This window comes from Aethalodelphis obliquidens, unplaced genomic scaffold (genome assembly GCF_003676395.1).
Source record: "Aethalodelphis obliquidens isolate GAN/ISIS:26980383/991018 unplaced genomic scaffold, ASM367639v1 scaffold1, whole genome shotgun sequence".
NCBI classification, from domain to species: domain Eukaryota; kingdom Metazoa; phylum Chordata; class Mammalia; order Artiodactyla; family Delphinidae; genus Aethalodelphis; species Aethalodelphis obliquidens.
In genome coordinates, this window is record NW_020837945.1 from 81,867,411 (window position 1) to 81,892,922 (window position 25,512).

Here is a 25,512-nt window from a genome sequence, read left to right on the forward strand (position 1 = left end):
CCGCACACATACACTCAATATGCCAGTCATATGCACCACACTGCCACATACATACCACACACACATACACACATGCTATGTAACAACCGTGCCCACCGCACCCTACGTACACATGGATACACACATACTCAGCTACTCGAATATCACACACAGAACATATACCCTACCACACATAAACACACCACTGACACTCCACATTGGTCACATGCATCCATGCCACATACACGTGTATACACACCTCATATCACACAGTTCACATAACAGTCACAGGCATCATGCACACCACACATGTACCATGTACTCACTTAACAACACATCCAATGGCACACACACACCACACCTACTCCACATAACAAGCATGCACGCCCACACATCACATACACGCCAAAATACACACACGCAACACATTCCACATACCAGTTCCGTGCATCGCACTTCCCGTGCATCTCTTTTACACACACACACACACACACACACACACCACGGCACCCAGCTTGGTTACTTTCCCCCTCAGCAAGGCGGGGCTGCAGCCTCGGGCTGAGACCTGGGCGAGCGGTGGTTACCAGGGTCCGCGAGGGGCTGGTGGCCGTGCGTGGCCCGGGACGTGCCCCCCCAGTGGCCCTGCTGGCAGCAGGAGGCAGCCCCGGGGGAGCGCGCGTCTGTTGCGTGCGTATGTGCACGCGCCCCCAGGGGCCTGGGTGCCCAGACCCTCTGGGGGATGTGTACGAGGGCAACGTGGGGTGCGCGTGGGCAGAGGCTGTGCGTGTGAGAAAGCCTTGCTCCCAGTTGCGCAGGGACCAGCCCACTGGACGTCTGGGAGGGCGTGTCCTCAGCGTGCACAGCCCTCTGCGGATTGTGGACGTGTGTGTCGAAGGGGAGTGTGTGTGGGGACTGAGTGTGGGAAGTGTTCCTGGAAGCTGGCCTGCGTGTGAAAACCGAGCCGCCGAGGTGGGTGTGTTCCTAACGGCTCTCCGTCGGTCGGGCTCAGCCTCTGAGGACTGAGTGTGCGGCGGCTGCGGGGTACGCCAACGACCCAGCACCCAAGCCCGGCGTGTGTGAGGAGGCGGGGTTGGCGGAGGGACTCGTGGCGTCTGCCGGGATCGGCGTGTGCGCGTGCGTGTGCGCGTGGGGGCGCGGCGCGCGCCACGGCGGAGGGAGGGAAGGCGGCGGCAGGCCCAGACCCCGGTCGCACCCGGGGCGGCTCCTGTGCTAACGTGGGGTTGCTGCGCTCCCCCGCCGCCACCGCCACCTTCAAGCGGTGGCGTAACTCCCAGCTCGCGCCCCGCCCTCCCGCGTACTCAGCCGGCTCGGTTTCCTGCCCGCCCAGACGCCGCTCCTCCTGAGCTCCGGGTCTCGGCTCCGCGGAGGGAGAGGAAATGTGTGCGGCCGCGGCGCCGGCGCCCGAGCGCGGTTGGAAGAGCGAGAAAGTGGACGAGGCTCAGGCCCTGGCGCGGAGTTGCGCCGCCCGCAGACCCGACTTCCAGCCGTGCGACGGGCTCTCAATCTGTGCCACGCACAGCCACGGCAAGTGCTTCAAGCTGCACTGGTGCTGTCACCTCGGATGGTGTCACTGTAAGTCGAACCTCATGTCCCTGCCTTTCGCCGCGGTCCCGGGGCGCCCGCCGGGCCGTCCGGGGTCGCGGCAGGGACTCTGCGGCCTGGGGGGCTCCGGGCTGGGCCGGGGTTGCTCTGCCGCAGGCCAGGGCCGCCCTGGGGTCCGGGCGGCGGGAACTGCCCTCGTGCCGGACCAGTCGGGTCGGCGCTGCCTTGGCAACGAGATGAAATCCGTGGGGAGCCTAGCTTTAGCCACTTCTACAAAAGGGGATCTATCTACCTGCCCCAGGAAAATGGGACATATATATATTAAAAAAAATTTTTTTTTTCCATTTTGTTTTTCAACCGAAACTACCAGGCAGTGTGTTGAAAAAGGGTCGACAGCAGTCAGAGTTGACGACAACCGAAGGGGAAGCCTTTTTTCGGGGCTGGTGGTTAAAAGATGCTCCCCTCTTTTTATCACTTTTGTCTTAACAGGCTGCTATTTAAAAGAAAGGGAGCCCTTGGAATTCCAATCGTAGCCCATTTCTTGTATCCAGACTGAGCAAGTGCTAAAGTGTGAGGGACTGCTTCCAAGAAGTTAATATTAACAGTTTGGACGGGTGAACTGTTTGAATACCCAGTTCCAGCATATAGAGCCAGTGTATTCTAGAGAGTGTTTTAAAATTACAAAAATAAAATGAATGAAAATAAGCTTCAATAATATTAAACCAATTTATAGAAGTAAATGGTCTAGACCTTTCTCTACGTTTATCCCGCCTGTGATTTTTAAAATGGATTTAAGTAGCCATTTAATCAATTTCATAATTTGATTAGTTCATGGTATTTGGCCTACTATATCTGGTGAATTATTTCTTTTTAGAAATATATTCTAAACTTAGTTTCCACATAACGTTATAGTAGAGGGGTTTGGAGTGCTTATTTAGGACACAAATTCTCAAAGTGATCTTAAAATTATTTTTTCCTTGTTGGTTAGAAAAAAATGGCTTCCAACAAGAGATGCAGTACATAGCAGATCCTTATTTATATTAATTGAACATAATACATTTCTAAAAATTTTTTTCAGACTTTTTATTTTGAAAAATTTCAAACATACACAACACTGAAAGAGGATCACTGTAATGTTACACACCTAGATTAACAACTGTTAACATTTTGCCACATTTGTTTTACTCTATAGACTTGTTAAAAAGTTTTTTTTCCGTAATATTTTAAATTGAATTTATGACTTCGAGGATAGAGAATTCTTACATTTTCTTTACAAATATAAGGCACATTGAACAGTACTGATTTTTTTTGCATTCTCTGTGCTGATGGGTCAGTTTCTTCCTATATTGCATTATTCCTGTTGCTCTCAGATCCATACCTAATTATATGGCATTGCTTCAGTGGGGGACAGGGTACAAAGTTGGAAGTCACAACTGTGGGAAACCTGTGATGCTGTAGTACACAAGTAGGGTGAACCTGGTGAGTCCATTTCCTGAGGAAGTACAGAAAGAATCATAGTGTAGAAGGTGAGGAACATTAAAAATGGCCCAGTTCAGTGCCTGTCTTATTTCAGCAGTCTCCTCTTTAAGTACACCATTACTGATGGGAACCTTGTCTACTCAGGCAGCCTCTTCCTTCATTAGACAGCTTTGACTCTTAAAATGCTCTTCCTTATATGCAGCTGAAATCAATTACGCTAGAACTTCTTTCCATTGCTCCTATTTCTACCTTATGAAATCATATAGAACAATCTAAAGCTTTTTTAGATCAAATCTATTTCAACTCTTCAGATATACACATGAATTTCTCACAGATATAGACTGTCTTTTTCCTATATCCCCAGTCACAGCCACAATGTCTGGCCAGAAATAGGTTTGAAATTCACGTTTGTTGAATGACTGAATGAAGGTAGCCATTGTTTTCCTCTCAAGGCATTGCTTTGTCCTATTTATAAATCTCCATTCCCTCCTGCCTTTCCTTTAATGGTATTCAGGCCCCTAAGCATCCTGGTTTTTCTGTTCTGAACATGTGCCAGTATGGTTATGATCCTTTGAAGACAGTGACCCATAGAAGGGTACAGCATATCCCAGTTGTGGTCTGATCTGTCCAGAGTTAAGCAGGACTGCTGTCACCCATGTTTGAGATACTACTGCTGCAGCTAGCATCACATTAATTTTTCTTGTTTCCACATCATATTGAGCTTGTTGCTGTCAGATTGAACTAAGCTTGATGTGAACTAAGCCATTAAGCCTCTTTTTTGTTTGTGTGTTTGTTTTACATTTGTGGCATAAGTTACAGCACTTGCCTATCTCACAGTTATATATGTGTATTTGGATATGGGTACTCACTGATCCCTTAGATATATTTTCCTCTTATTGGTAAAATTGTTGAACAGGGAAAGGCCACAGATGAAAGTCCTGAACTGCCCTTCAGGTTGATAACAATTCATTAATGAGCACTTGTTGTTATGGTCGTTAAACAGTTACCTCACTACCTAATTGTACCGTTATCCATCTTCTGTTTATCTTATCCATATGGGTGTAATGAGAACCTGGTCAAATACTTTGTTGAAATTCTACCAACATACTACTTTTATATCTTTTTGATGTGTGATGTCTGTCTATCTGTAAAGATACTCTCGTAAAAAAAAAAAGAAAGGAAATTAATTAGTCTGGTATAACATAGGTTGGTTCCACAAATGCTTAACATTTTCTTTTCTAAGTGATTAGAAGCTATTTTTTAAATAATCTGAATTTAGAAAAGGATGGGCATTGAGTATACTGGACTGTTGTCAATTCTTTCTATTTTTTTTTTTTTTTTTATCAGGCCTACATTTATTTCCTCTTTTCTAGTCTTTGGCAGCCCTCTGGGTCTCTGTGCTTCCTCCGCTGGCAGTGGTTCGGTGATCACATCGAAGAGCAGCTTCAGTTCGTTAAGAGCAGCAAGGTGCTCTGTTACAGTGTCCTCACCTATACTAGGCACCAATTCTTTCTATCTTTTTTAAGCCCAAATATTATTTTTATTGAACAGAAGCAGAGTTAACGTATTTGAGAGGTTCTACTTCTTTTGGCATTCATGAACACAACATCAGGCCTAAGCAGAATTCCTTTAATTTTGTTGAACATGTATAGAGCACCTTCTCTTCATGAGACATTATTACGGAAACAGGAATACAGATACGAATACAGCTGGATCATGCCCTGTAAGCAGAGTGTAAGGGTGTGATGCATGCTGTATTTATTTTTGTGTTCCTTTAAAATCACAAGTGATATGGGTGAAAAAACTACCAGCTTGTTCACCAAGTCAGAAAATGCTAAAATAGGAGGACTACCTTGAGGTGCTTGAGAGGAAATTCGGAACAAATAAAGGAAAGTCAGTTTTATATGGTTGATGTTAAACTTGTGAAGTTTATAACCTTGTGAAGTAGAAAAGGCTGAAAATACACACCTGTTCATAAAAGACATAAAATATGTGTATGTTGAAAGATGCAGTGCTTAATATAGAGGAAATAATTAGTATATTAGGGTAATAACTGATTTTGAGGACTATGGGAGGAAAACTATATGTGTTCTGTTGGTGTCTCTGTCAAAGACAGATTATTGGGCTGACCCTGAATCTGTAACTTTATTTATTTATTTATTTTCCTAGTAAGGAGTGATATTGGGTTGAATTAACGAATGAACGAATGAAGAATTCTAAGAAGAGTTTTGAGAGAGAAAAAGACATGACTTGGATAGGGAAGAGGAATGGGAAAGAATAAATCATATGCAGAAATTGTAAAGTAGATTTTTTTTGTGGCTTGAGTAGGTAGAATATTTAGAAGAAATAAGAAATTTGATTGTTGAGATAGATGTTAGGGAGGGATGAACAGGCAAGATGGGGAAGTTTCAGTTGATAGAGACCTTGGCATGATAGTGATAAAATGGGTAGTGGAGGAATGGAGTCAGCAAGGGAGATTATTTTTGTATTAGTGTAAAAAATAGGTTGAAATTCATGCAGCAATATCCACTTAATGGAAATTGGAACAGATTAAATTTGGAAGGGGAGGAAGAGGAGTTATAAAGGGTAACTTCTAGATTTCTAGAATTATGCCTTATGCAGCTTGGATGGATGGTGATGCCATTCATTCACTAAAGAAAAAAATACTGGAGAAGAACTAGGTTTGGTTGATCATGGAATCATGAACCCACGAAGACCATGAATCCAGTTTTGTATCTATGGAGTTTAAGTTGCTTTGTCATAGCATGGTGGTGTCAGTAGGCAGTTGGATATAGGGGATCTGGAACTTGGAGAAGTCTGCACTAGAGATAATGTGGAAGTCATTTACTTCTTTATAGATTGCAGTTGTAACCATGATGAAGCATGAGATTGCCAAGGGAGAGACTACAGTATGAGAAATGAAGAAAACCATTAGGCTTTCCCTTTAGAACACTAACGTTTAGAGGCTGGTTGCAGGAAGATGAGCTGGCAGTAGAGTCTGAGAAGAGATGGCCAGAGAAGAAAAATCTTAAAGTATGGTATTGCAGAGGCCAAGGGAAATGAGTACTTTAAGAAAGAGTATGAAAATGAAATCAGTTTTCAGCAGGTTATTTCTTAGATATTGGTGAAATCTAGAAATAATGATTTTCTTTATTACTGATGAAGAGGATGAAAGGTTTAATCCTGCCACAGTAACTTCAGGAATATACTTAATTGCATTATTAGTCAAAGGTGTTTGAGATGGTGAATTCTTCAAGGTAGAAAGAGAAGAATAAAATGGCAGGAGAATTAGGACACAAAGGTAATAATTAATATTTATTGAGTGATTACTTTGTGCCAGAGTAAGATGATTATGCTAAGCACTCAATAGCCAATTATGTCATTATGTCCATTCTGTAGTGGAGGAAAAAGGCTTAAAGGAGTAACTCTCCCATGGGCACATAGCTAGTAAGAAGTAGAGCCTTGGATTTGGATCCATGTCTATCTGATTCTAGGACCTGGACACTTAACCACCATAGGTACTGTGGAGCAATTTAAAGTTAATGAGCAGGGCTCCCCTGGTAGTGCAGTGGTTGAGAGTCCACCTGCCAATGCAGGGGACATGGGTTTGAACACTGGTCCGGGAAGATCCCACATGCTGTGGAGCAGCTAAGCCCGTGCGCCCCAACTGCTGAGCCTGCGCTCTAGAGCCTGCGAGCCACAACTACTGAGCCCACGTGCCACAGCTACTGAAGCCTGTACGCCTAGAGCCCGTGCTCCGCAACAGGAGAGGCCACCGCAATGAGAGGCCTGTGCACCTGAATGGAGAGTGGCCCCCGCTCGCTGCAACTGGAGAGGGCCTGCGTGCAGCAACAAGGACCCAACACAGCCAAAAATAAATAAATTTAAAAAAAAGTTAATGAGCAAAATCAACAGTTTTTAGGCTTTGTTAAAACCAGTGATGGGGAAAGTTTTTAAGAAATGGGTGGCAAATTGTATCAATTGCCATAGTGAAATACAGAAGAATGGGAACTGTAAAGAGGTCACTGAATATGGTGGGGAATGAAGTCCAAGTTAAGAGCTATCAAAGCAAAAGTGATTAGAGGGTGTCAGGGGTGGGTGGAGGTGGGGGAGTGTATGTGGTATGATGTTGGTACCACCCGCAGAACTCAGCTGTATTGGCTTAATAAAATCACACAATAGGTGAGCTCAGTTTTCTGCATCTTAAAAGATGCAGACATCTCAAAGACATCTTAAAAGATGTCTGTCTTTTGCAGGAAGAGTGGCACTTGATGTAGTCTAATAGATGATATTAACATATCTAAAGAAAGACTTACAGCAGAAGGTAGATGGGCAGCATTGAATTATAGAAAAATGGGAGTTGGAGAGGCAGAATTTGGAAGTGGTGTTTGCAGACTGTTCAGAGAAGGTGGCACTGCCTAGAGGCTTAAACGTCTGGTCCCTGTGACTGGACTGTCCCAGCAAATGTTTGGTTATAATTTGGCTTCTTATTTATAGATTTCCTATAGGGAGGAAAAGAGCTGATTAGAGGATTTAACTGTCAGGAGGGGCAAATACACTTCTCTCCACTAGTTAGTATATTAGCATTGTGGTTTTTGCGTTACTCTATTTGTTCTATTTTCCTGCTTTACACAACCCCCAAAATCAAGTTCTGACTTCCCCAGGGTAATGCCAGTCGGTTTTCCTAAGGGGCAACTCAGTCATATCAATAACAGAAGCTACAGAAAATATATTTAAGGTTGTTTGACTGTGAAAACTAGCAAAAAACGGAGTGGTAGTTTGATTAGATGGAGGAGCCAACTGAAGCTTTTTTCTACTAATGAGGGTTCTTCACATGCCTGGTGGTTAAAGGAAGAGGATACAGGTGTTACCGTGCAAAGGTGAAATCAAGTTCTGAGTGAGTTTCCTCAAAGCTTTTCCAGAGAAAGAGAAAGCTGATAGGTATTTTTCCATCCAAGTGGTGCTTCAGTAATGGACACACACCAACTTCAGTGATAACAGATAACACACCTGTTGCTTATATGCAGGCACAGTTGTAACCTTTTTGCATGTGTTAGCTCATTTACACCTCACAACAACCTTGTGAAGTAGGTACTGTTATTCTCATTTTTTAGATTAGGAAACTTGCCGAGTAGCCCTGGCCACATGTGGTCAATGTGCATTAGAATCTCACAAACCGGATGGTAACCAGGTCTCTGGGTTTCTTGGTTCCACTCAGGGTACAGTGAGGAGGATTTCAGCTATTTAAAAATTTTTTTCAAACAAGGAGGATTTAAATAACTAAAATGAGAATGGTTTCTGATTTTAAGAGAGGGGCAATTATATGAATTGTGAACGTTTTTGGAGTGGTTGCAAACTCTATAAAACTATGCTTTTAAAAAACATTTGATAACGTATTTGTATAATATGAAGGTTCAGTCATGTCACATCTTCAACTGCTCCCTAACTGGTGCAAGCCCTTTTTTTGGTTAGATTTGCATACATACCATTAATTATTATTAGTTTCCAAGCGTGTTGAACTTAGGGATTTGAACCAAATAGCTTTTGAGGGCTTTTCTATGATAATTTCCTACATTATAACACCCTCACTTTAAGTTTGTTTTCTCATATTGTGAAATCTCATTAATTTACAAGAAGTAATATTTTCAGAGAAATTAAGTGTTATTAATTCCAAACAAATTCAGGAACATATGTTTAACAGCTAACAGTTGTCTAGTAGAAGATGTGTTTCCTCGAAAACTAAGGAATGTTTTATACATAGAATGTGGAAGGCAGAGTGTAGTCCTATTAAGGGCAAGGGCTGTGGAGTCAGACACACCTGAGTTGAATCCTGGTTCTTCCATCCGTTGGCAGTGTAACTTCCGACAGGTTACTCAACCTCTCTCAGCTTCAGTGTTCTCTTCTGAAAAACAGGACTAAAAATCCTACTTCACAGGGTTGTTGTGAATATTATATGATGTAAAGCAGGACTTAGTACAGGTGTTCAGCATCAGCCCCTCCTCAAAACAAACAAACAATGGAAATACTAGGTAGCCTAGTCATCCTGAGGGCAGGCTCTGGAGTTGGGCTTTGTGTTTGAATCCTGGCTCTGCCCACTTACTAGTTATATGGTTTGGGGGAAGTTACTTAACCTCCGTCTTTGTTTCATCTTTTTTTTTTTTAACATCTTTATTGGAGTATAATTACTTTACAATGGTGTGTTAGTTTCTGCTTTATCATCATTTTTAATATGGGGATAATAACATAGTTACATGTTATTGTCATAGTGCGATGATTGTCAAAGTCCCCAATTCCAACTGCTTCCCCTTCCAAAAATGTCCTGGTTAACCTGGAATTCACTTTGTAACCATACTCATTTGTTCAATTACACACTTCAACACAATACAGATGGTAAAAATATACATTTCAAATAGGATGACATTTAGAAATCGAGTTTTTAAATTGCCCTCACTGTTGAAAGGTTTATTTTATAATAGTTACTTTGTGATGATTATCTGCTTTTTATCATGGAATCTTATATTGTACTCCCCACTCCCCTACTCCATCCTATTTTCCACCATTGTTAAGCAATGGATAGTTCTGGTTAATCAGGTATACCAGTTAGTAGAGAACTGTCATATCAAACATGGGTTAACACGTTTCAAAGGATCAGAATATTACAAAACTGTTAAAGTGAAACTGTACATATTTAACTTTAATGATTTAAAAGTCTGTCACGATCCTGTAGCGATACTTAGCTGTTATTTGGAATACTGATTTTGCGTAGAAAAATGGCAAAAGTGCTAGTTAACAGAGGGGTCCTGGCTTTTAGAATGGGTGGACAAAGTAGATTTAACCTACTTCACAAGGTTGTTGTGATTCACAAAGTGAATCAGCTATGCATATACACATGTTCCCATATCTCTTCCCTCTAGCGTCTCCCTCCCTCCCACCTTCCCTATCCCACCCCTCTAGGTGGTCACAAACCACCGAGCTGATCTCCCTGTGCTATGCGGCTGCTATCCCACTAGCTATCTATTTCACGTTTGGTAGTGTGTATATGTCCATGCCACTCTCTCACTTTGTCACAGCTTACCCTTCCCCCTCCCCATATCCTCAAGTCCATTCTCTAGTAGGTCTGTGTCTTTATTCCTGTCTTACCCCTAGGCTCTTCATGGCCTTTTTTCCTTTTTTTGTTTTTCTTAGATGCCATATATATGTGTTAGCATATGGTATTTGTTTTTCTCTTTCTGACCTACTTCACTCTGTATGACAGACTCTAGGTCCATCCGCCTCACTACAGATAACTCAATTTCGTTTCTTTTTATGGCTGAGTAATATTCCATTGTATATATGTGCCACATCTTCTTTATCCATTCATCTGTTGATGGACACTTAGGTTGCTTCCATGTCCTGGCTATTGTAAATAGAGCTGCAATGAACATTTTGGTACATGACTCTTGTTGAATTATGGTTTCCTCAGGGTATATGCCCAGTAGTGGGATTGCTGGGTCGTATGGTAGTTCTGTCTGTAGTTTTTTGAGGAACCTCCATACTGTTCTCCATAGTGGCTGTATCAATTTACATTCCCACCTACAGTGCAAGAGTGTTCCCTTTTCTCCACACCCTTTCCAGCATTTATTGTTTCTAGATTTTTTTAAAAAATTTTATTTATTTATTTATTTATTTATGGCTTTGTTGGGTCTTCGTTTCTGTTTGAGGGCTTTCTCTAGTTACGGCAAGTGGGGGCCACTCCTCGTCATGGTGCGCGGGCCTCTCACTATCGTGGCCTCTCTTGTTGCGGAGCACAGTCTCTAGACGTGCAGGCTCAGTAATTGTGGCTCATGGGGCTAGTTGCTCCGCAGCATGTGGGATCTTCCCAGACCAGGGCTCGAACCCATGTCCCCTGCATTGGCAGGCAGATTCTCAACCACTGTGCCACCAGGGAAGCCCTGTTTCTAGATTTTTTGATGATGGCCATTCTGACCGGTGTGAGATGATATCTTGTAGTTTTGATTTGCATTTCTCTAATGATTAACGATGTTGAGCATTCTTTCATGTGTTTGTTGGCAATCTGTATATATTCTTTGGAGAAATGTCTGTTTAGGTCTTCTGCCCATTTTTGGATTGGGTTGTTTGTTTTTTTGATATTGAGCTGCATGAGCTGCTTGTAAATTTTGGAGATTAATCCTTTGTCAGTTGCTTCATTTGCATATATTTTCTCCCATTCTGAAGTTTGTCTTTTGGTCTTGTTAATGGTTTCCTTTGCTGTGCAAAAGCTTTTAAGTTTCATTAGGTCCCATTTGTTTATCTTTGTTTTTATTTCCATTTCTCTAGGAGGTGGGTCAAAAAGGATCTTGCTGTGATTTATGTCATAGAGTGTTCTGCCTGTGTTTTCCTCTAAGAGTTTCATAGTGTCTGGCCTTACATTTAGGTCTTTAATCCATTTTGAGTTTATTTTTGTGTATGGTGTTAGGGAGTGTTCCAATTTCATATTTTTACATGTAGCTGTCCAGTTTTCCCAGTACCACTTATTGAAGAGGCTGTCTTTTCTCCATTGTATGTTCTTGCCTCCTTCATCAAAGATAAGGTGACCATAGGTGCGTGGGTTTATCTCTGGGCTTTCTATCCTGTTCCATTGATCTATCTTTCTGTTTTTGTGCCAGTACCATACTGTCTTGATTACTGTAGCTTTGTAGTACAGTCTGAAGTCAGGGAGTCTGATTCCTCCAGCTCCATTTTTTGTCCTCAACATTGCTTTGGCTATTCAGGGTCTTTTGTGTTTCCCTACAAATTGTGAAATTTTTTGTTCTAGTTCTGTGAAAAATGCCAGTGGTAATTTGATAGGGATTGCATTGAATCTGTACATTGCTTTGGGTAGTAGAGTCATTTTCACAATGTTGATTCTTCCAATCCAAGAACATGGTATATCTCTCCATCTATTTGTATCTTCTTTAATTTCTTTCATCAGTGTCTTATAAGTTTCTGCATACAGGTCTTTTGTCTCCTTACGTAGGTTTATTCCTAGGTATTTTATTCTTTATGTTGCAATGGTAAATGGGAGTGTTTTCTTAATTTCACTTTCTGATTTTTCATCATTAGTGTATAGGAATGCCAGAGATTTCTGTGCATTAATTTTCTATCCTGCTACTTTACCAAATTCATTGATTAGCTGTAGTAGTTTTCTGGTAGCATCTTTAGGATTCTCTGTGTATAGTATCATGTCATCTGCAAACAGTGACAGCTTTACTTCTTCTTTTCCGATTTGGATTCCTTTTATTTCTTTTTCTTCTCTGATTGCTGTGGCTAAAACTTCCAAAACTATGTTGAATAAGAGTGGTGAGAGTGGGCAACCTTGTCTTGTTCCTGATCTTAGTGGAAATGGTTTCAGCTTTTCACCATTGAGGACGATGTTGGCTGTGGGTTTGTCATATATGGCTTTTATTATGTTGAGGTAAGTTCCCTCTATGCCTACTTTCTGCAGGGTTTTTATCATAAATGGGTGTTGAATTTTGTCAAAAGCTTTCTCTGCATCTATTGAGATGATCATATGGTTTTTTCCTTCAGTTTGTTAATATGGTATATCACGTTGATTGATTTGCGTATATTGAAGAATCCTTGCATTCCTGGAATAAACCGCACTTGATCATGGTGTATGATCCTTTTAATATGCTGTTGGATTCTGTTTGCTAGTATTTTGTTGAGGATTTTTGCATCTATGTTCATCAGTGATATTGGCCTGTAGTTTTCTTTCTTTGTGACATCATGTCTGGTTTTGGTATCAGGGTGATGGTGGCCTCATAGAATGAGTTTGGGAATGTTCCTCCCTCTGCTATATTTTGGAAGAGTTTGAGAAGGATAGGTGTTAGCTCATCTCTAAATGTTTGATAGAATTCGCCTGTGAAGCCGTCTGGTCCTGGGCTTTTGTTTGTTGGAAGATTTTTAATCACAGTTTCAATTTCAGTGCTTGTGATTGATCTGTTCATATTTTCTATTTCTTCCTGGTTCAGTCTCGGCAGGTTGTGCATGTCTAAGAATTTGTCCATTTCTTCCAGGTTGTCCATTTTATTGGCATAGAGTTTCTTGTAGTAATCTCTCATGATCCTTTGTATTTCTGCAGTGTCAGTTGTTACTTCTCCTTTTTCATTTCTAATTTTACTGATTTGAGTCTTCTGCCTTTGATTTCTTCAGTGATCACTTGGTTATTAAGTAGTGTATTGTTTAGCCTCCATGTGTTTGTATTTTTTACAGATCTTTTCCTGTAATTGATATCTAGTCTCATAGCGTTGTGGTTGGAAAAGATACTTGATATGATTTCAATTTTCTTAAATTTACCAAGGCTTGATTTGTGACCCAAGATATGATCTATCCTGGAGAATGTTCCATGAGCACCTGAGAAAAATGTGTATTCTGTTGTTTTTGGATGGAATGTCTTATAAATATCAATTAAGTCCATTTTGTTTAATGTATCATTTAAAGCTTGTGTTTCCTTATTTATTTTCATTTTGGATATCTATCCATTGGTGAAAGTGGGGTGTTAAAGTCCCCAACTATTATAGTGTTACTGTCGATTTCCCCTTTTATGACTGTTAGTATTTGCCTTATGTATTGAGGTGCTCCTATGTTGGGTGCATAAATGTTTACAATTGTTATATCTCCTTCTTGGATCGATCCCTTGATCATTATGTAGTGTCCTTCTCTGTGTCTTGTAATAGTCTTTGTTTTAAAGTGTATTTTGTCTGATACGAGAATTGCTACTCCAGCTTTCTTTTGATTTCCATTTGCATGGAATATCTTTTTCCGTCCCCTCACTTTCAGTCTGTATGTGTCCCTAGGTCTGAAGTGGGTCTCTTGTAGACAGCATATATACAGGTCTTGTTTTTGTATCCATTCAGCCAGTCTCTGTCTTTTGGTGGCAGCATTTAATTCATTTAAATATAAGGTAATTATCAATATGTATGTTCCTATTCCCATATTCTTAATTGTTTTGGGTTCGTTATTGTAGGTCTTTTCATTCTCTTGTGTTTCTTGCCTAGAGAAGTTCCTTTAGCATTTGTTGTAAAGCTGGTTTGGTGGTGCTGAACTCTCTCAGCTTTTGCTTGTCTGTAAAGGTTTTAATTTCTCCATCAAATCTCAATGAGATCCTTGCTGGGTAGAGTAATCATTGTTGTAGATTTTTCTCCTTCATCACTTTAAATATGTCCTGCCAGTCCCTTCTGAATGCAGAGTTTCTGCTGAAAGATCAGCTGTTAACCTGATGGGGATTCCCTTGTGTGTTATTTGTTGTTTTTCCCTTGCTGCTTTTAATATGTTTTCTTTGTATTTAATTTTTGATAGTTGGATTAATATGTGTCTTGGCGTGTTTCTCCTTGGATTTATCCTGCATGGGACTCTCTGTGCTTCCTGGACTTGATTAACTATTTCCTGTCCCATATTAGGGAAGTTTTCAACTATAATCTCTTCAAATATTTTCTCAGTCCCTTTCTTTTTTCTTCTTCTTCTGGGACCCCTATAATTCGAATGTTGGTGCATTTAATGTTGTCCCAGAGGTCTCTGAGACTGTCTTCAGTTCTTTTCATTCTTTTTTTTTTATTCTGCTCTGCAGTAGTTATTTCCACTATTTTATCTTCCAGGTCACTTATCCCTTCTTCTGCCTCAGTTATTCTGCTATTGATTCCTTCTAGAGAATTTTTAATTTCATTTATTGTGTTATTCATCATTGTTTGTTTGCTCTTTAATTCTTCTAGGTCCTTGTTAAATGTTTCTTGCATTTTTTCTATTCTATTTCCAAGATTTTGGATCATCTTTCCTATCATTATTCTGAATTCGTTTTCAGGTAGACTGACTATTCCCTCTTCATTTGTTAGGTCTGGTGGGTTTTCATCTTGCTCCTTCATCTGCTGTGTGTTTTTCTGTCTTCTCATTTTGCTTATCTTACTGTGTTTGGGGTCTCCTTTTTGCAGGCTGCAGGTTTGTAGGTCTCATTGTTTTTGGTGTCTGTCCCCAGTGGCTAAGGTTGGTTCAGAGGGTTGTGTAGGCTTCCTGGTGGAGGGGACTAGTGCCTGTGTTTTGGTGGATGAGGCTGGATCTTGTCTTTCTGGTGGGCAGGTCCTCGTCTGGTGGTGTGTTTTGGGGTGTCTGTGGCCTTATTATGATTTTAGGCAGCTTCTCTGGTAATGGATGGGGCTGTGTTCCTGTCTTGCTAGTTGTTTGGCATAGGGTGTCCAGCACTGTAGCTTGCTGGTCGTTGAGTGAAGGTGGGTTTTGGCATTGAGATGGAGATCTCTGGGAGATTTTCACTGTTTGATATTACGTGGAGCTGGGAGGTCTCTTGTGGACTAGTGTCGTGAACTTGGCTCTCCCACCTCAGTGGCACAGCCATGACACCTGGCTGGAGGACCAAGAGCCTTTCATCCACACGGCTCAGAATAAAAGGGAGAAAAAATAGAAAGAAAGAAAGAAAGAAAGAAAGAAAGGAATGGGGGGGAGGGAGGGAGGAAGGGGATAAAATATAATAAAATAAAATAAAGTAAAATAAAATAACGTTATTAAAAGAAAAAGTAAAAAATAATTATTAAGAAAAAAATTTTAAAAAGGAAAAAAATAAAACCGGAAGGACAGAACCCTAGGACAAATGGTAAAAGCCAAGCTGTACAAAGTCTCACACAGAAGCATACACATACACACTCACAAAAAGAGGAAAAGGGGAAAAAATAATATATCTTGCTCCCAAAGTCCACCTCCTCAATTTGGGATGATTCATTGTGTATTCAGTTATTCCACAGATGCAGGGTACATCAAGTTGATTGTGAAGATTTAATCCACTGCTCCTGAGGCTGCTGGGAGAGATTTCCCTTTCTCTTTGTTTGCATAGCTCCTGATTTCAGCTTTGGATTTGGACCCGCCTCTGCGTGTAGGTTGCCTGAGGGCATCTGTTCTTCGCTCAGACAGGATGGGATTAAAGGAGCCGCTGATTCGGGGGCTCTGGCTCACTCAGGCCGTGGGGAGGGAGGGGCACGGATGCGGGGCGAGCCTGGGGCTGCAGAGGCCAGCGTGACGTTGCACCAGCCTGAGGCGCGCCGTGCGTTCTCTCGGGGAAGTTGTCCCTGGATCACGGGACCCTGGCAGTGGCGGGCTGCACAGGCTCCTAGGAGGGGAGGTATGGATAGTGACCTCTGCTCTCACACAGGCTTCTTGGTGGTGGCAGCAGCCGCCTTAGCGTCTCATGCCCGGCTCTGGGGTCTGCACTGATAGACAAGGCTCGCGCCTGTCTCTGGAGCTCCTTTAAGCAGCGCTCTTAATCCCCTCTCCTCGGGCATCAGGAAACAGAGAGGGAAGAAAGAGTCTGTTGTCTCTTCGGCAGCTCCAGACCTTTTCCCGGACTCCCTCCCGGCTAGCCTTGGCGCACTAGCCCCTTCAGGCTGTGTTCACGCTGCCAGCCCCAGTCCTCTCCCGGCGCTCTGACCGAAGCCCAAGCCCGAGCCTCAGCTCCCAGCCCACGCCCGCCCTGGCGGGTGAGCAGATAAGCCTCTCAGGCTAGTGAGTGCCGGTCGGCTCTGATCCTCTGTGCGGGAATCTCTCCGTTTTGGCCTCCGCACCCCTGTGGCTGCGCTCTCCTCCGTGGCTCCGAAGCTTCCCCCCTCTGCCACCCGCAGTCTCCGCCCGCGAAGGGGCTTCCTAGTGTGCGGAAACGTCTCCACCTTCACAGCTCCCTCCCTCTGGTGCCAGTCCCGTCCGTTTTCTTTTGCCTCTGTTTTTTCTTTTTTCTTTTGCCCTACCCAGGTACATGGGGAGTTTCTTTCCTTTTGGGAGGTCTGAGGTCTTCTGCCAGCATTCAGTGGGTGTTCTACAGGAGCAGTTCCACGTGTAGATGTATTTCTGATGTATCTTTGGGGAGGAAGGTGATCTCCGCATCTTACTCTTCCGCCATCTTCTTAAATCTCCTTTTTTCTTTTTTTTTGTTTCCACATGTAAGTGAGAATACATGGCATTTGTCTTTTTTCTGACTTATTTCACTTAGTATAGTGCCCCAAGTTCCCTCTATGTTGTCGCAAATGGCAAGATTTCATTACTTTTTATGGGTGAAAAATATCCCAAATATATAGCTCATTTTCTTTATCCATTCATCTGTTGGTGGACATTCAGATTATTTCAGTGTCTTGGCTATTGTAAATAATGTTGCAGTGAACTTGGGGTGTGTGTATCTTTTCAAATTAGCATTTTTATTTTCTTCAAGTAAATACCCAGAAGTGGAATTGCTGGATCATACGTAGTTCTATTTTTATTTTTTTGAGGGACCTCCATACCGTTTTCTATAGTGGCTGCACCAAGTTACAATCCCATCAACAGCTCACAAGGGTCTCCTTTTCTCCACACTTGTTATTTCTTGTTTCTTTGATAACAGCCATTCTAATAGGTATGAGGTGATATCTCATTGTAGTTTTGATTTGCATTTCCCTGATGGTTAGTGATGTTGAGCACCTTTTCGTGTATGTGTTGGCCATCTGTATATTTTCTTTGGAAAAAGGTCTATTCATATTCTTTGCCCATTTTTTAATCAAATTGTTATTTTGCTATTGAATTATATGAGTTCTTTCTATATTTTGGGTATTAACCCATAATCAGTTATATGATTAGCAAATATTTTCTCCCATTGGGTAGGTTACTTTTTCATTTTGTTAATGGTTGCCTTTCCTGTGCAGAAGCTTTTTAGTTTGATGTAGTCCCACCTGTTTATTTTTGCTCTTGTTCCCTTTGCTTTTGACATCATCTAAAAAAATCACTGCCGAGACTGATGTCAGGAAGCTGACTGCCTGTGTTGTCTTCCAGAAGTTTTATGGTTTCAGGTCTTACATTCAAGTCTTTAATCTATCTTGAGTTAATTTTTTTTTTTTTTTTTTGCGGTACGCGGGCCTCTCACTGTTGTGGCCTCTCCTGTTGCGGAGTACAGGCTCCAAACGCGCAGGTTCAGCGGCCATGGCTCATGGGACCAGCCGCTCTGCGGCATGGGGATCTTCCCGGACCGGGGCACGAACCCGATCCCCTGCATCGGTAGGCGGACTCTCAACCACTGCGCCACCAGGGAAGCCCGCTTCTTAATATTTTGAATTACATTTTCGAATACTGAACCAGCCTTCCACTCTAGAATAAACGTCACTTGGTTATGGTGTATAATTTTTGTTTTATATATTGCTGAATTCGGTTTGTTAATAGTTTGTCAAGGATCTTTAAGTCTATATTTATGAGGAGTGCTAGTCTCTAGTTTTCTTTTTTGTATTGTCTTTGGTTGTGTTATCAGGATAATACTAGTTTTATACAATGAATTGGGAATTTTTTATCCCTAGCCTATTTTCTGGAAGAGATTGTTTAGAATTGGTGCTAATTTTTTCTTAAACATTAACAGCTGTTTAAGGAAACAGGTAATTTTTAAAATTACTAATTCAATACTGTATAGCACAGGAAACTATATTCAGTGTTTTGTAATTAACTATAATGGAGAAGAATCTGAAACAGATTATATATGTATATCTGAATCACATTGATATACACCAGAAACTAACACAACATTGTAAATCAACTATACTTCAATAAAAAAAACCCCAAAGTTAAAATTAATAATTCAGCTTCCTTATTAAAGGATATTCAAATTATTGCCAATGGGTGAGTTGTGGTAGTTTGTAATTTTTGAGGAATTGGCCCATTTCATTCTAAGTTGTCAAATTTATGTGTGTAGAGTTGTTTGTAGTAGTCCCTAATTATACTTTTGATGTCTTCATGGTGTTTAGTAATACCCCCTGCTTCATTCCTGGTACTGGTACTTTGTGTCCTTTCTCTTTATTTATTTATTTTTTAATCACTCTTGCTGGAGGTCTGTTAATTTTATTGACCTATTTGAAGAACTAGCTCTTTGTTTCATTTATTTACTCCATTATTTTTCTGTTTTCAATGTCATTGATTTCCTCTCATCTTTATTATGTCCTTCTTTCTGTTCTGCTTCCTTTGAGTTTATTTTGTGCTGCCCTTTTTTTTTTAGCTTCTTAAAGTGGGAACTTAGATTGGTTTGAGACTTTTCCTCTTTTCTAATGTGTGCAGTTATTGCTATCAAAGTCCATCTCAGTATTGCTTTAGCTGTACATCACAATTTTGATATGTTTTATTTTAATTTTCATTAAACTCAATGTATGTTTTGATTTCTCTTGATATTTCTTTCTGATTTCATGGATTATTTAGAAGTGTTCAGTTTCCAAGTGTTTGGAGATTTTTGATATATTTTTGTTAATTGTTTTCTAGTTTTAGCACAGAACACACTTTTTGTGATTTAATTCTTTTAAATCTGATGACCCAGGATATGGTCCCAGTGTCATGGGCATTTAAAAAGTCTGGGTATTCTGCTGTTGTTGGGTAAAGGGTTCTATAAAGGTGTATTAGATCCTGCTGGTTGCTTGTATTGGTGAGTACATCCTTGTTTGTTTTCTATCTAATATGTTCTGTCAGTTGTTGAAAAAGGAGTGTTGATGTCTCATAATTAATTGTGGATTTATCTTTTCCTCCTTTCATGTCTGTCAGTTTTTGCTTTGCATATATTTGCAGCTCTGTTTTTTGGTGCATACACATTCAGAATTGCTATGCCTTCTTGTTAGATGACCCTTTTATCATCATCTAATATCTCTCTATCTCTGGTAATTTTCTTTGCTTTGAAGTCTGCTTTATGTGATATTAATATTGGCATACCTGCTTCCCTTTGATTAATGTTTTCATGACATATATTTCCTCTTTTTTTATTTCCAAACTGCCTATATTGGTAAATTTGAAGTGAGTTTTTTATATACAGCATAAGTTGTTTTTTAAGCCACTGTGCCAATCTCCTGTTTTTTTTTTTTTTTGCGGTACGCGGGCCTTTCACTGTTGTGGCCTCTCCCGTTGCGGAGCACAGGCTCCGGACGCGCAGACTCAGCGGCCATGGCTCACGGGCCCAACCGCTCCGCGGCATGTGGGATCCCCCCGGACTGGGGCACGAACCCACGTCCCGTGCATCGGCAGGCAGACTCCCAACCACTGCGCCACCAGGGAAGTCCCAATCTCTGTCTTTTAATTAGACCATTTACACTTATGTAATTATTGATAAGTCAGGGGTTAAGTCTGTCATTTTATTTTTTGTTTTCTGCACTTTCTCCTTGTTTTCTGTTTCTCCTCTTTCTTTTCTCTGCCTTCCTGTGAGTTACTTGGACATTTTGTAGAATTCCATTATGAATACCTGTAATATTTTTGAGTGTTCTCTTTTTGTAGCTTTTAGGTATATGTATATAGCTTATCATGGTCTGTTAGTGTCCTTTGACGATTTTGAGTGAAATATTGAAACCTTACTTCCCTTTATATGCCTCTGTCCTCTACCCATTTATAATATAACCATCCTAAGTATTTCTTCCACATATGTTTAGAACCATATCAGACAGGGTTACAATTTCTGTTTTAACTGTCAAATATAATTTAGAAAACTCAAGAGGAAAAGGAACATATTTATCTACATTTTTGCCTGTTGTGTTCTTTTTTTTTTGACTTTCAGAAGCTCCTTCTTTTATTGTTGCCTTTGTGTTTAGAGAACTTCCTATAGCCATTCTTTATTTTTTTTTGGCGGTACGCGGGCCTCTCACTGTTGTCGCCTCTCCAGTTGCGGAGCACAGGCTCTGGACGCGCAGGCTCAGTGGCCATGGCTCACAGGCCCAGGTGCTTCGCGGCATGTGGGATCTTCCCGGACTGGGGCGTGAACCCATGTCCCCTGCATCGGCAGGTGGACTCTCAACCACTGCGCCACCAGGGAAGCCCCCTATAGCCATTCTTTTACGAGAAGTCTGCTGGTGACAATTCTCTTAGCTTTTCTTCATCTCAGAATGTCTTGATTTCTCCTTTATTCCTGAAGGATATGTTTAGTGGGTATAGAATTTTGAACTGATGTTCTTTTTTTTTAGCACTTGAAAAATATTGTTCTGTTTCCTTCTGGCCTCCATGGTTTCTGATGGTAAATTCACTGTTGTTTGAATTGTTTTTCCCTTCTAGGTAAGGAGTTGTTTTTCTCTGGCTGCTTTCAAGATTTTTTCTTTTTGTTTTCAGAAGTTTGAATATAATGTTCTGACCTGGATTTCTTTGGATTTATCTTGTTTGAGATTTGCTCAGCTCTTGAATTGGTAGGTTATGTCTCTAGCCAAATTTGGGACGTTTTCAGCCGTTATTTCTTCTGCTACTTTTGCAGCCCTGCCTTTTTTCTCCTCTCCTTTTGGGACTTCAATAAAATGAATGTTAGGTTTTTTTGGTTGTAATCTTGTGGCTCCTGAGCTCTGTTCAGTTTTTTGAGTCTATTTTCTCTCTGTTCAAATTGGGTAATTTCTATTGTTCCTTCTTCCAGTTCATTGAAGCTTTCCTCTTCCATTCTTCCGTTGATTCCCGTTCACTGAGTTTTTTATTTTGGTTATTGTACTTTTCAGTTTTCATATTTGTTTGGTTGTTTATTCTTATATTTGTTGAGATGTTTTTTCTGAGGCTTTCTATATTTTCTTTGTTTCAAGCATGTTTGTAATTACTCATGAAGCATTAAAAAAAATCATGCTGCTTTAAATTCCTTGTTGGATAATTCTAATAACTCTGCCATCTCAGTGTTGGCATTTTTTGTCATTTTTCATTCAGTTTGAGTTCACCTTGGTTTCTTGCTATGACAACTGATTTTCAGTTGAAACCTCGACATAATTGTCATAGTAAGGTTCTGGATCTTAAACTTATTTTTACTGACTTTTTTGGCACCACTCTAGCAGGGGAAGGGAAGTGCTTCCTCATTAATTGACACCGAATGGAGTGCCTGCTTTTTGTTACTACTGGGTGGGAGTGGGGGGCTCTCCATGTGGTCTCCACTGGCACCACTGTGGAGATGACCTCATTTCCTGTTCTTCCACTAGGTTTCTGATTCCACCTGGCTAGAGTGCTGAGATACCTCATTAGAGCCTTTCAGGTATAGAAGTCCAGGTTCTCTCCCCTTTTTTCACCTTTGATTTCATGGATCAGGGTAGGGTACACAGTATTTTTTCTTATGTTTGCCTGGAGTAGAGCGAGTATTGTCTAAAAGTTATGCTAAGTTACTCCTTTCCTTGTCCTTTGGCCAGAGAGAACAGGTATTTGTTGGGGCACTTCTTGTCTGCTCCCATTGGCTTTTCCTGGTTGACAACTTCTTTGGCTCCAAACCTGGAATATAAAGCCCCACAAAAATCCCTGGGACTGCACCACCCTGTTGTTGCTTGGTCCCTGAGGTACCTAGTTGGTCAGCTTTGTATTATCCCCCATTCAAAGTCATCTTCTGTTTATTTTACATGTAATGTCTAGGTTTTGAGTTGTATTTAGGGAGGAAGAATAGGAGAAAGTGTGTCTGCTCCATATTCCTGGAAATATTAGTCTCTATCTTTTTTATTTGATATTAACTTTTGAATATGTATCACAAGTCAAAACTACAGGGGCTTCCCTGGTGGCACAGTGGTTAAGAATCCACCTGCCAGTGCAGGGGACACGGGTTGGATCCCTGATCCAGGAAGATCCCACATGCCACAGAGCAACTAAACCCGTGAGCCACAACTACTGAGCCCATGTGCCACAACTACTGAAGCCTGCACGCCTAGAGCCCATGCTCCACAACAAGAGAAGCCACTGCAATGAGAAGCCCGTGCACTGCAACGAAGAGTGGCCCCCACTCACCGCAACTAGAGAAAAGCCCACGTGCAGCAACGAAGACCCAACGCAGCCAAAAATAAATTTATTTAAAGAAAAGGTCAAAACTACATACAAAAGAATACTGAGAAAAGTCTTATTTATATTTCTGTATCTTCCGCTCCATTCCTATTTACCTCTTCTAGATATTCTTTTTTTTTTTTTTCTTTGCGGTACGCGGGCCTCTCACTGCTGTGGCCTCTCCCATTGTGGAGCACAGGCTCCGGAGGCACAGGCTCAGCAGCCATGGCTCACAGGCCCAGTCCCTCCGCGGCATGTGGGATCTTCCTGGACCGGGGCACGAACCCGCGTCCCTTGCATTGGCAGACGGACTCTCAACCACTGCGCCACCAGGGAAGCCCTAGATACTCATTTTTATTAATGTTCTCTTTTATTCCTTCTGTGTTCCTTTTTGCAGAAATAAGTGCATTATATGTATGTTCACACGTGTGTATTTATGTACACTTATACATTCTTATTTCTACTTCTTAAACACAATCTAGTCATACTTTATTGCATTTTGTATTTTTCATTTGACAGTATATCCTAAAAATCATTCCATATCCATTCATGGAGATCCTTCTCATATCTTTATGCCTGCATAATACTCTATTGTGTCTATATGTGCAGTAGGTTTTTAACCTTTTTTTTTTTTTTTTTTTTCTGGGCATTTTGTTTGTTTCTCACATTGCTTTACAATGGTGTGTTAGTTTCTGCTTTATAACAAAGTGAATCAGCTATACATATACACATATCCCCGTATCTCCTCCATCTTGTGTCTCCCTCCTACCCTCCCTATCTGTTTCTTGTATTTTATTACAAATGATGTCACAGTGAATAAATGGTGCATGTATTGTTACATATTTGTGGAGGTATTGCTATATCTTTAGAATAAAGTCCTAGAGGAAGTGTTGCTGGATTAAAGAATAAATGCACATATATTTTTGTTAGATATCGACAAGTCCCGCTTCATAGGAGTTGTGCCATTTGTCTCTGGCCAGCAACATATAAAAATGTCGATTTCTTCATAGCCTCATGGATAAGTATGTTGTCAAGCTTTTGAGCTTTGGCCAGTGTGATTGGATAGAAATGGTATTTCAGTGTAGTTTTAATTTTTATTTCTCATATTATGAGAGAAGTTTAGCATATTTTTTTGTTTTTACTTGTGGTCTTCAAAGATATTTTCATAAGTATAGACTTACAGTGTATTGAAGATACCATTCTACTTTCTTCCAGATCTCATTGTTGCTGTGGGGAAGTCAGCTGTCAATTTGTCATACTGTTGAAGGTTATCTCTTTTCCTCTCTACTTGCCTTCAGGATAGTGTCTTTGCTTTGATGTTCTACATTTGACTGTGTGTCCAAATGTGGAATTCTTTTTCTTTATCCTGTTTAGAATTCATTTAGCTTCTTCAGTCTATGGATGGATGTCTTCCATCAGTTTCAGAAAATAGTTGACCACTCACTCTTCAAATATTATGTTTTCCCTGTTCTCACTATTATCTTTTTTTTTTTTTGGAAGTCTAATCAGATGTATCTTAAGTTTTCATTTTATCATACATGTCTTTTAACTTCTGCTTTGTATTGTGAATCCCTTTCTTGCTCTATAGTGCATTTTCAATAATTTCTTTGGATATGCTTTCCAGTTTATAATCTCTTCAAACTGTGTTTAATCTGTTATTAAAAGAACTCATTGAGTTTTCTGCTTATTGTATTATTTTATAGATTTTTTTGTGGCTTTATTTTGCTCTTTTTCTAGTTTCATAATGTGGAAAGTTAGATCATTTCCCTCTAAATAGTGATTTAGGTACATCGAACAAATTCTGACACATTGCATTTTCTTTTTTTTTTTAATGTTTGTTTTAAAAAAATTTTCTTATTAGTCATTCATTTTATACACATCAGTGTATACATGTCAATCCCAATCTCCCAATTCCTCACACCACAACCCCCACCCCCTGCCACTTTCCCCCCTTGGTGTCCATACATTTTTCCTCTACTTGTGTGTTTTGATTCCTGCTCTGAAAACTGGTTCATCTGTACCATTTTCTAGGTTCCACATATATGCATTAATATATGATATTTGTTTTTCTCTTTCTAACTTACTTCACTCTGTATGACAGTCTCTAGATGCATTAACGTCTGTATAAATGACCCAGTTTTGTTCCTTTTTATGGTTGAGTAATATTCCATTGTATATATGTACCACATCTTGTTTATCCATTCGTCTGTTGATGGGCATTTAGGTTGCTTCCATGACCTGGCTATTGTAAATAGTGCTGCAATGAACATTGGGGTGCATGTGTTTTTGAGTTGTGGTTTTCTCTGGGTATTTGCCCAGTAGTGGGATCGCTGGGTCATTTGGTAATTCTATTTTTAGTTCTTTAAGGAACCTCCATACCAGTCTCCATAGTGGCTGTATCAATTTACATTGTCACCAATAGTGCAAGAGGGTTCCCTTTTCTCCACACCCTCTCCAGCATTTGTTGTTTGTAGATTTTCTGATGATGCCCATTCTAACTGGTGTGAGGAGATACCTCATTGTAGTTTTGATTTGCATTTCTCTAATAATTAGTGATGTTCAGCAGCTTTTCATGTGCTTCTCGGCCATCTGTATGTCTTCTTCAGAGAAATGTCTATTTAGGTCTTCTGCCCATTTTTTGATTGGGTTGTTTGTTTTCTAAATATTGAGCTGCATGAGCTGTTTATATATTTTGGAGATTAATCCTTTGTCCAATGATACATTTGTAAATATTTTCTCCCATTCTGA

The 25,512-nt window shown here is 40.7% G+C and overlaps 1 protein-coding gene across 1 annotated transcript in view; it reads left to right on the plus strand.

Annotated features, from left to right (window-relative positions):
- The first annotated feature begins 957 nt into the window (after window positions 1-957).
- Window positions 958-25,512, plus strand: part of CUNH3orf70 (chromosome unknown C3orf70 homolog) — a 98,965-nt gene continuing 74,410 nt past the window's right edge. Inside the window, exon 1 of the mRNA XM_027109827.1 lies at window positions 958-1,572. Coding sequence (XP_026965628.1) covers window positions 1,377-1,572 — 196 coding nt within the window. The 5' untranslated portion in view covers window positions 958-1,376. The remainder of the gene's footprint in view (window positions 1,573-25,512) is intronic.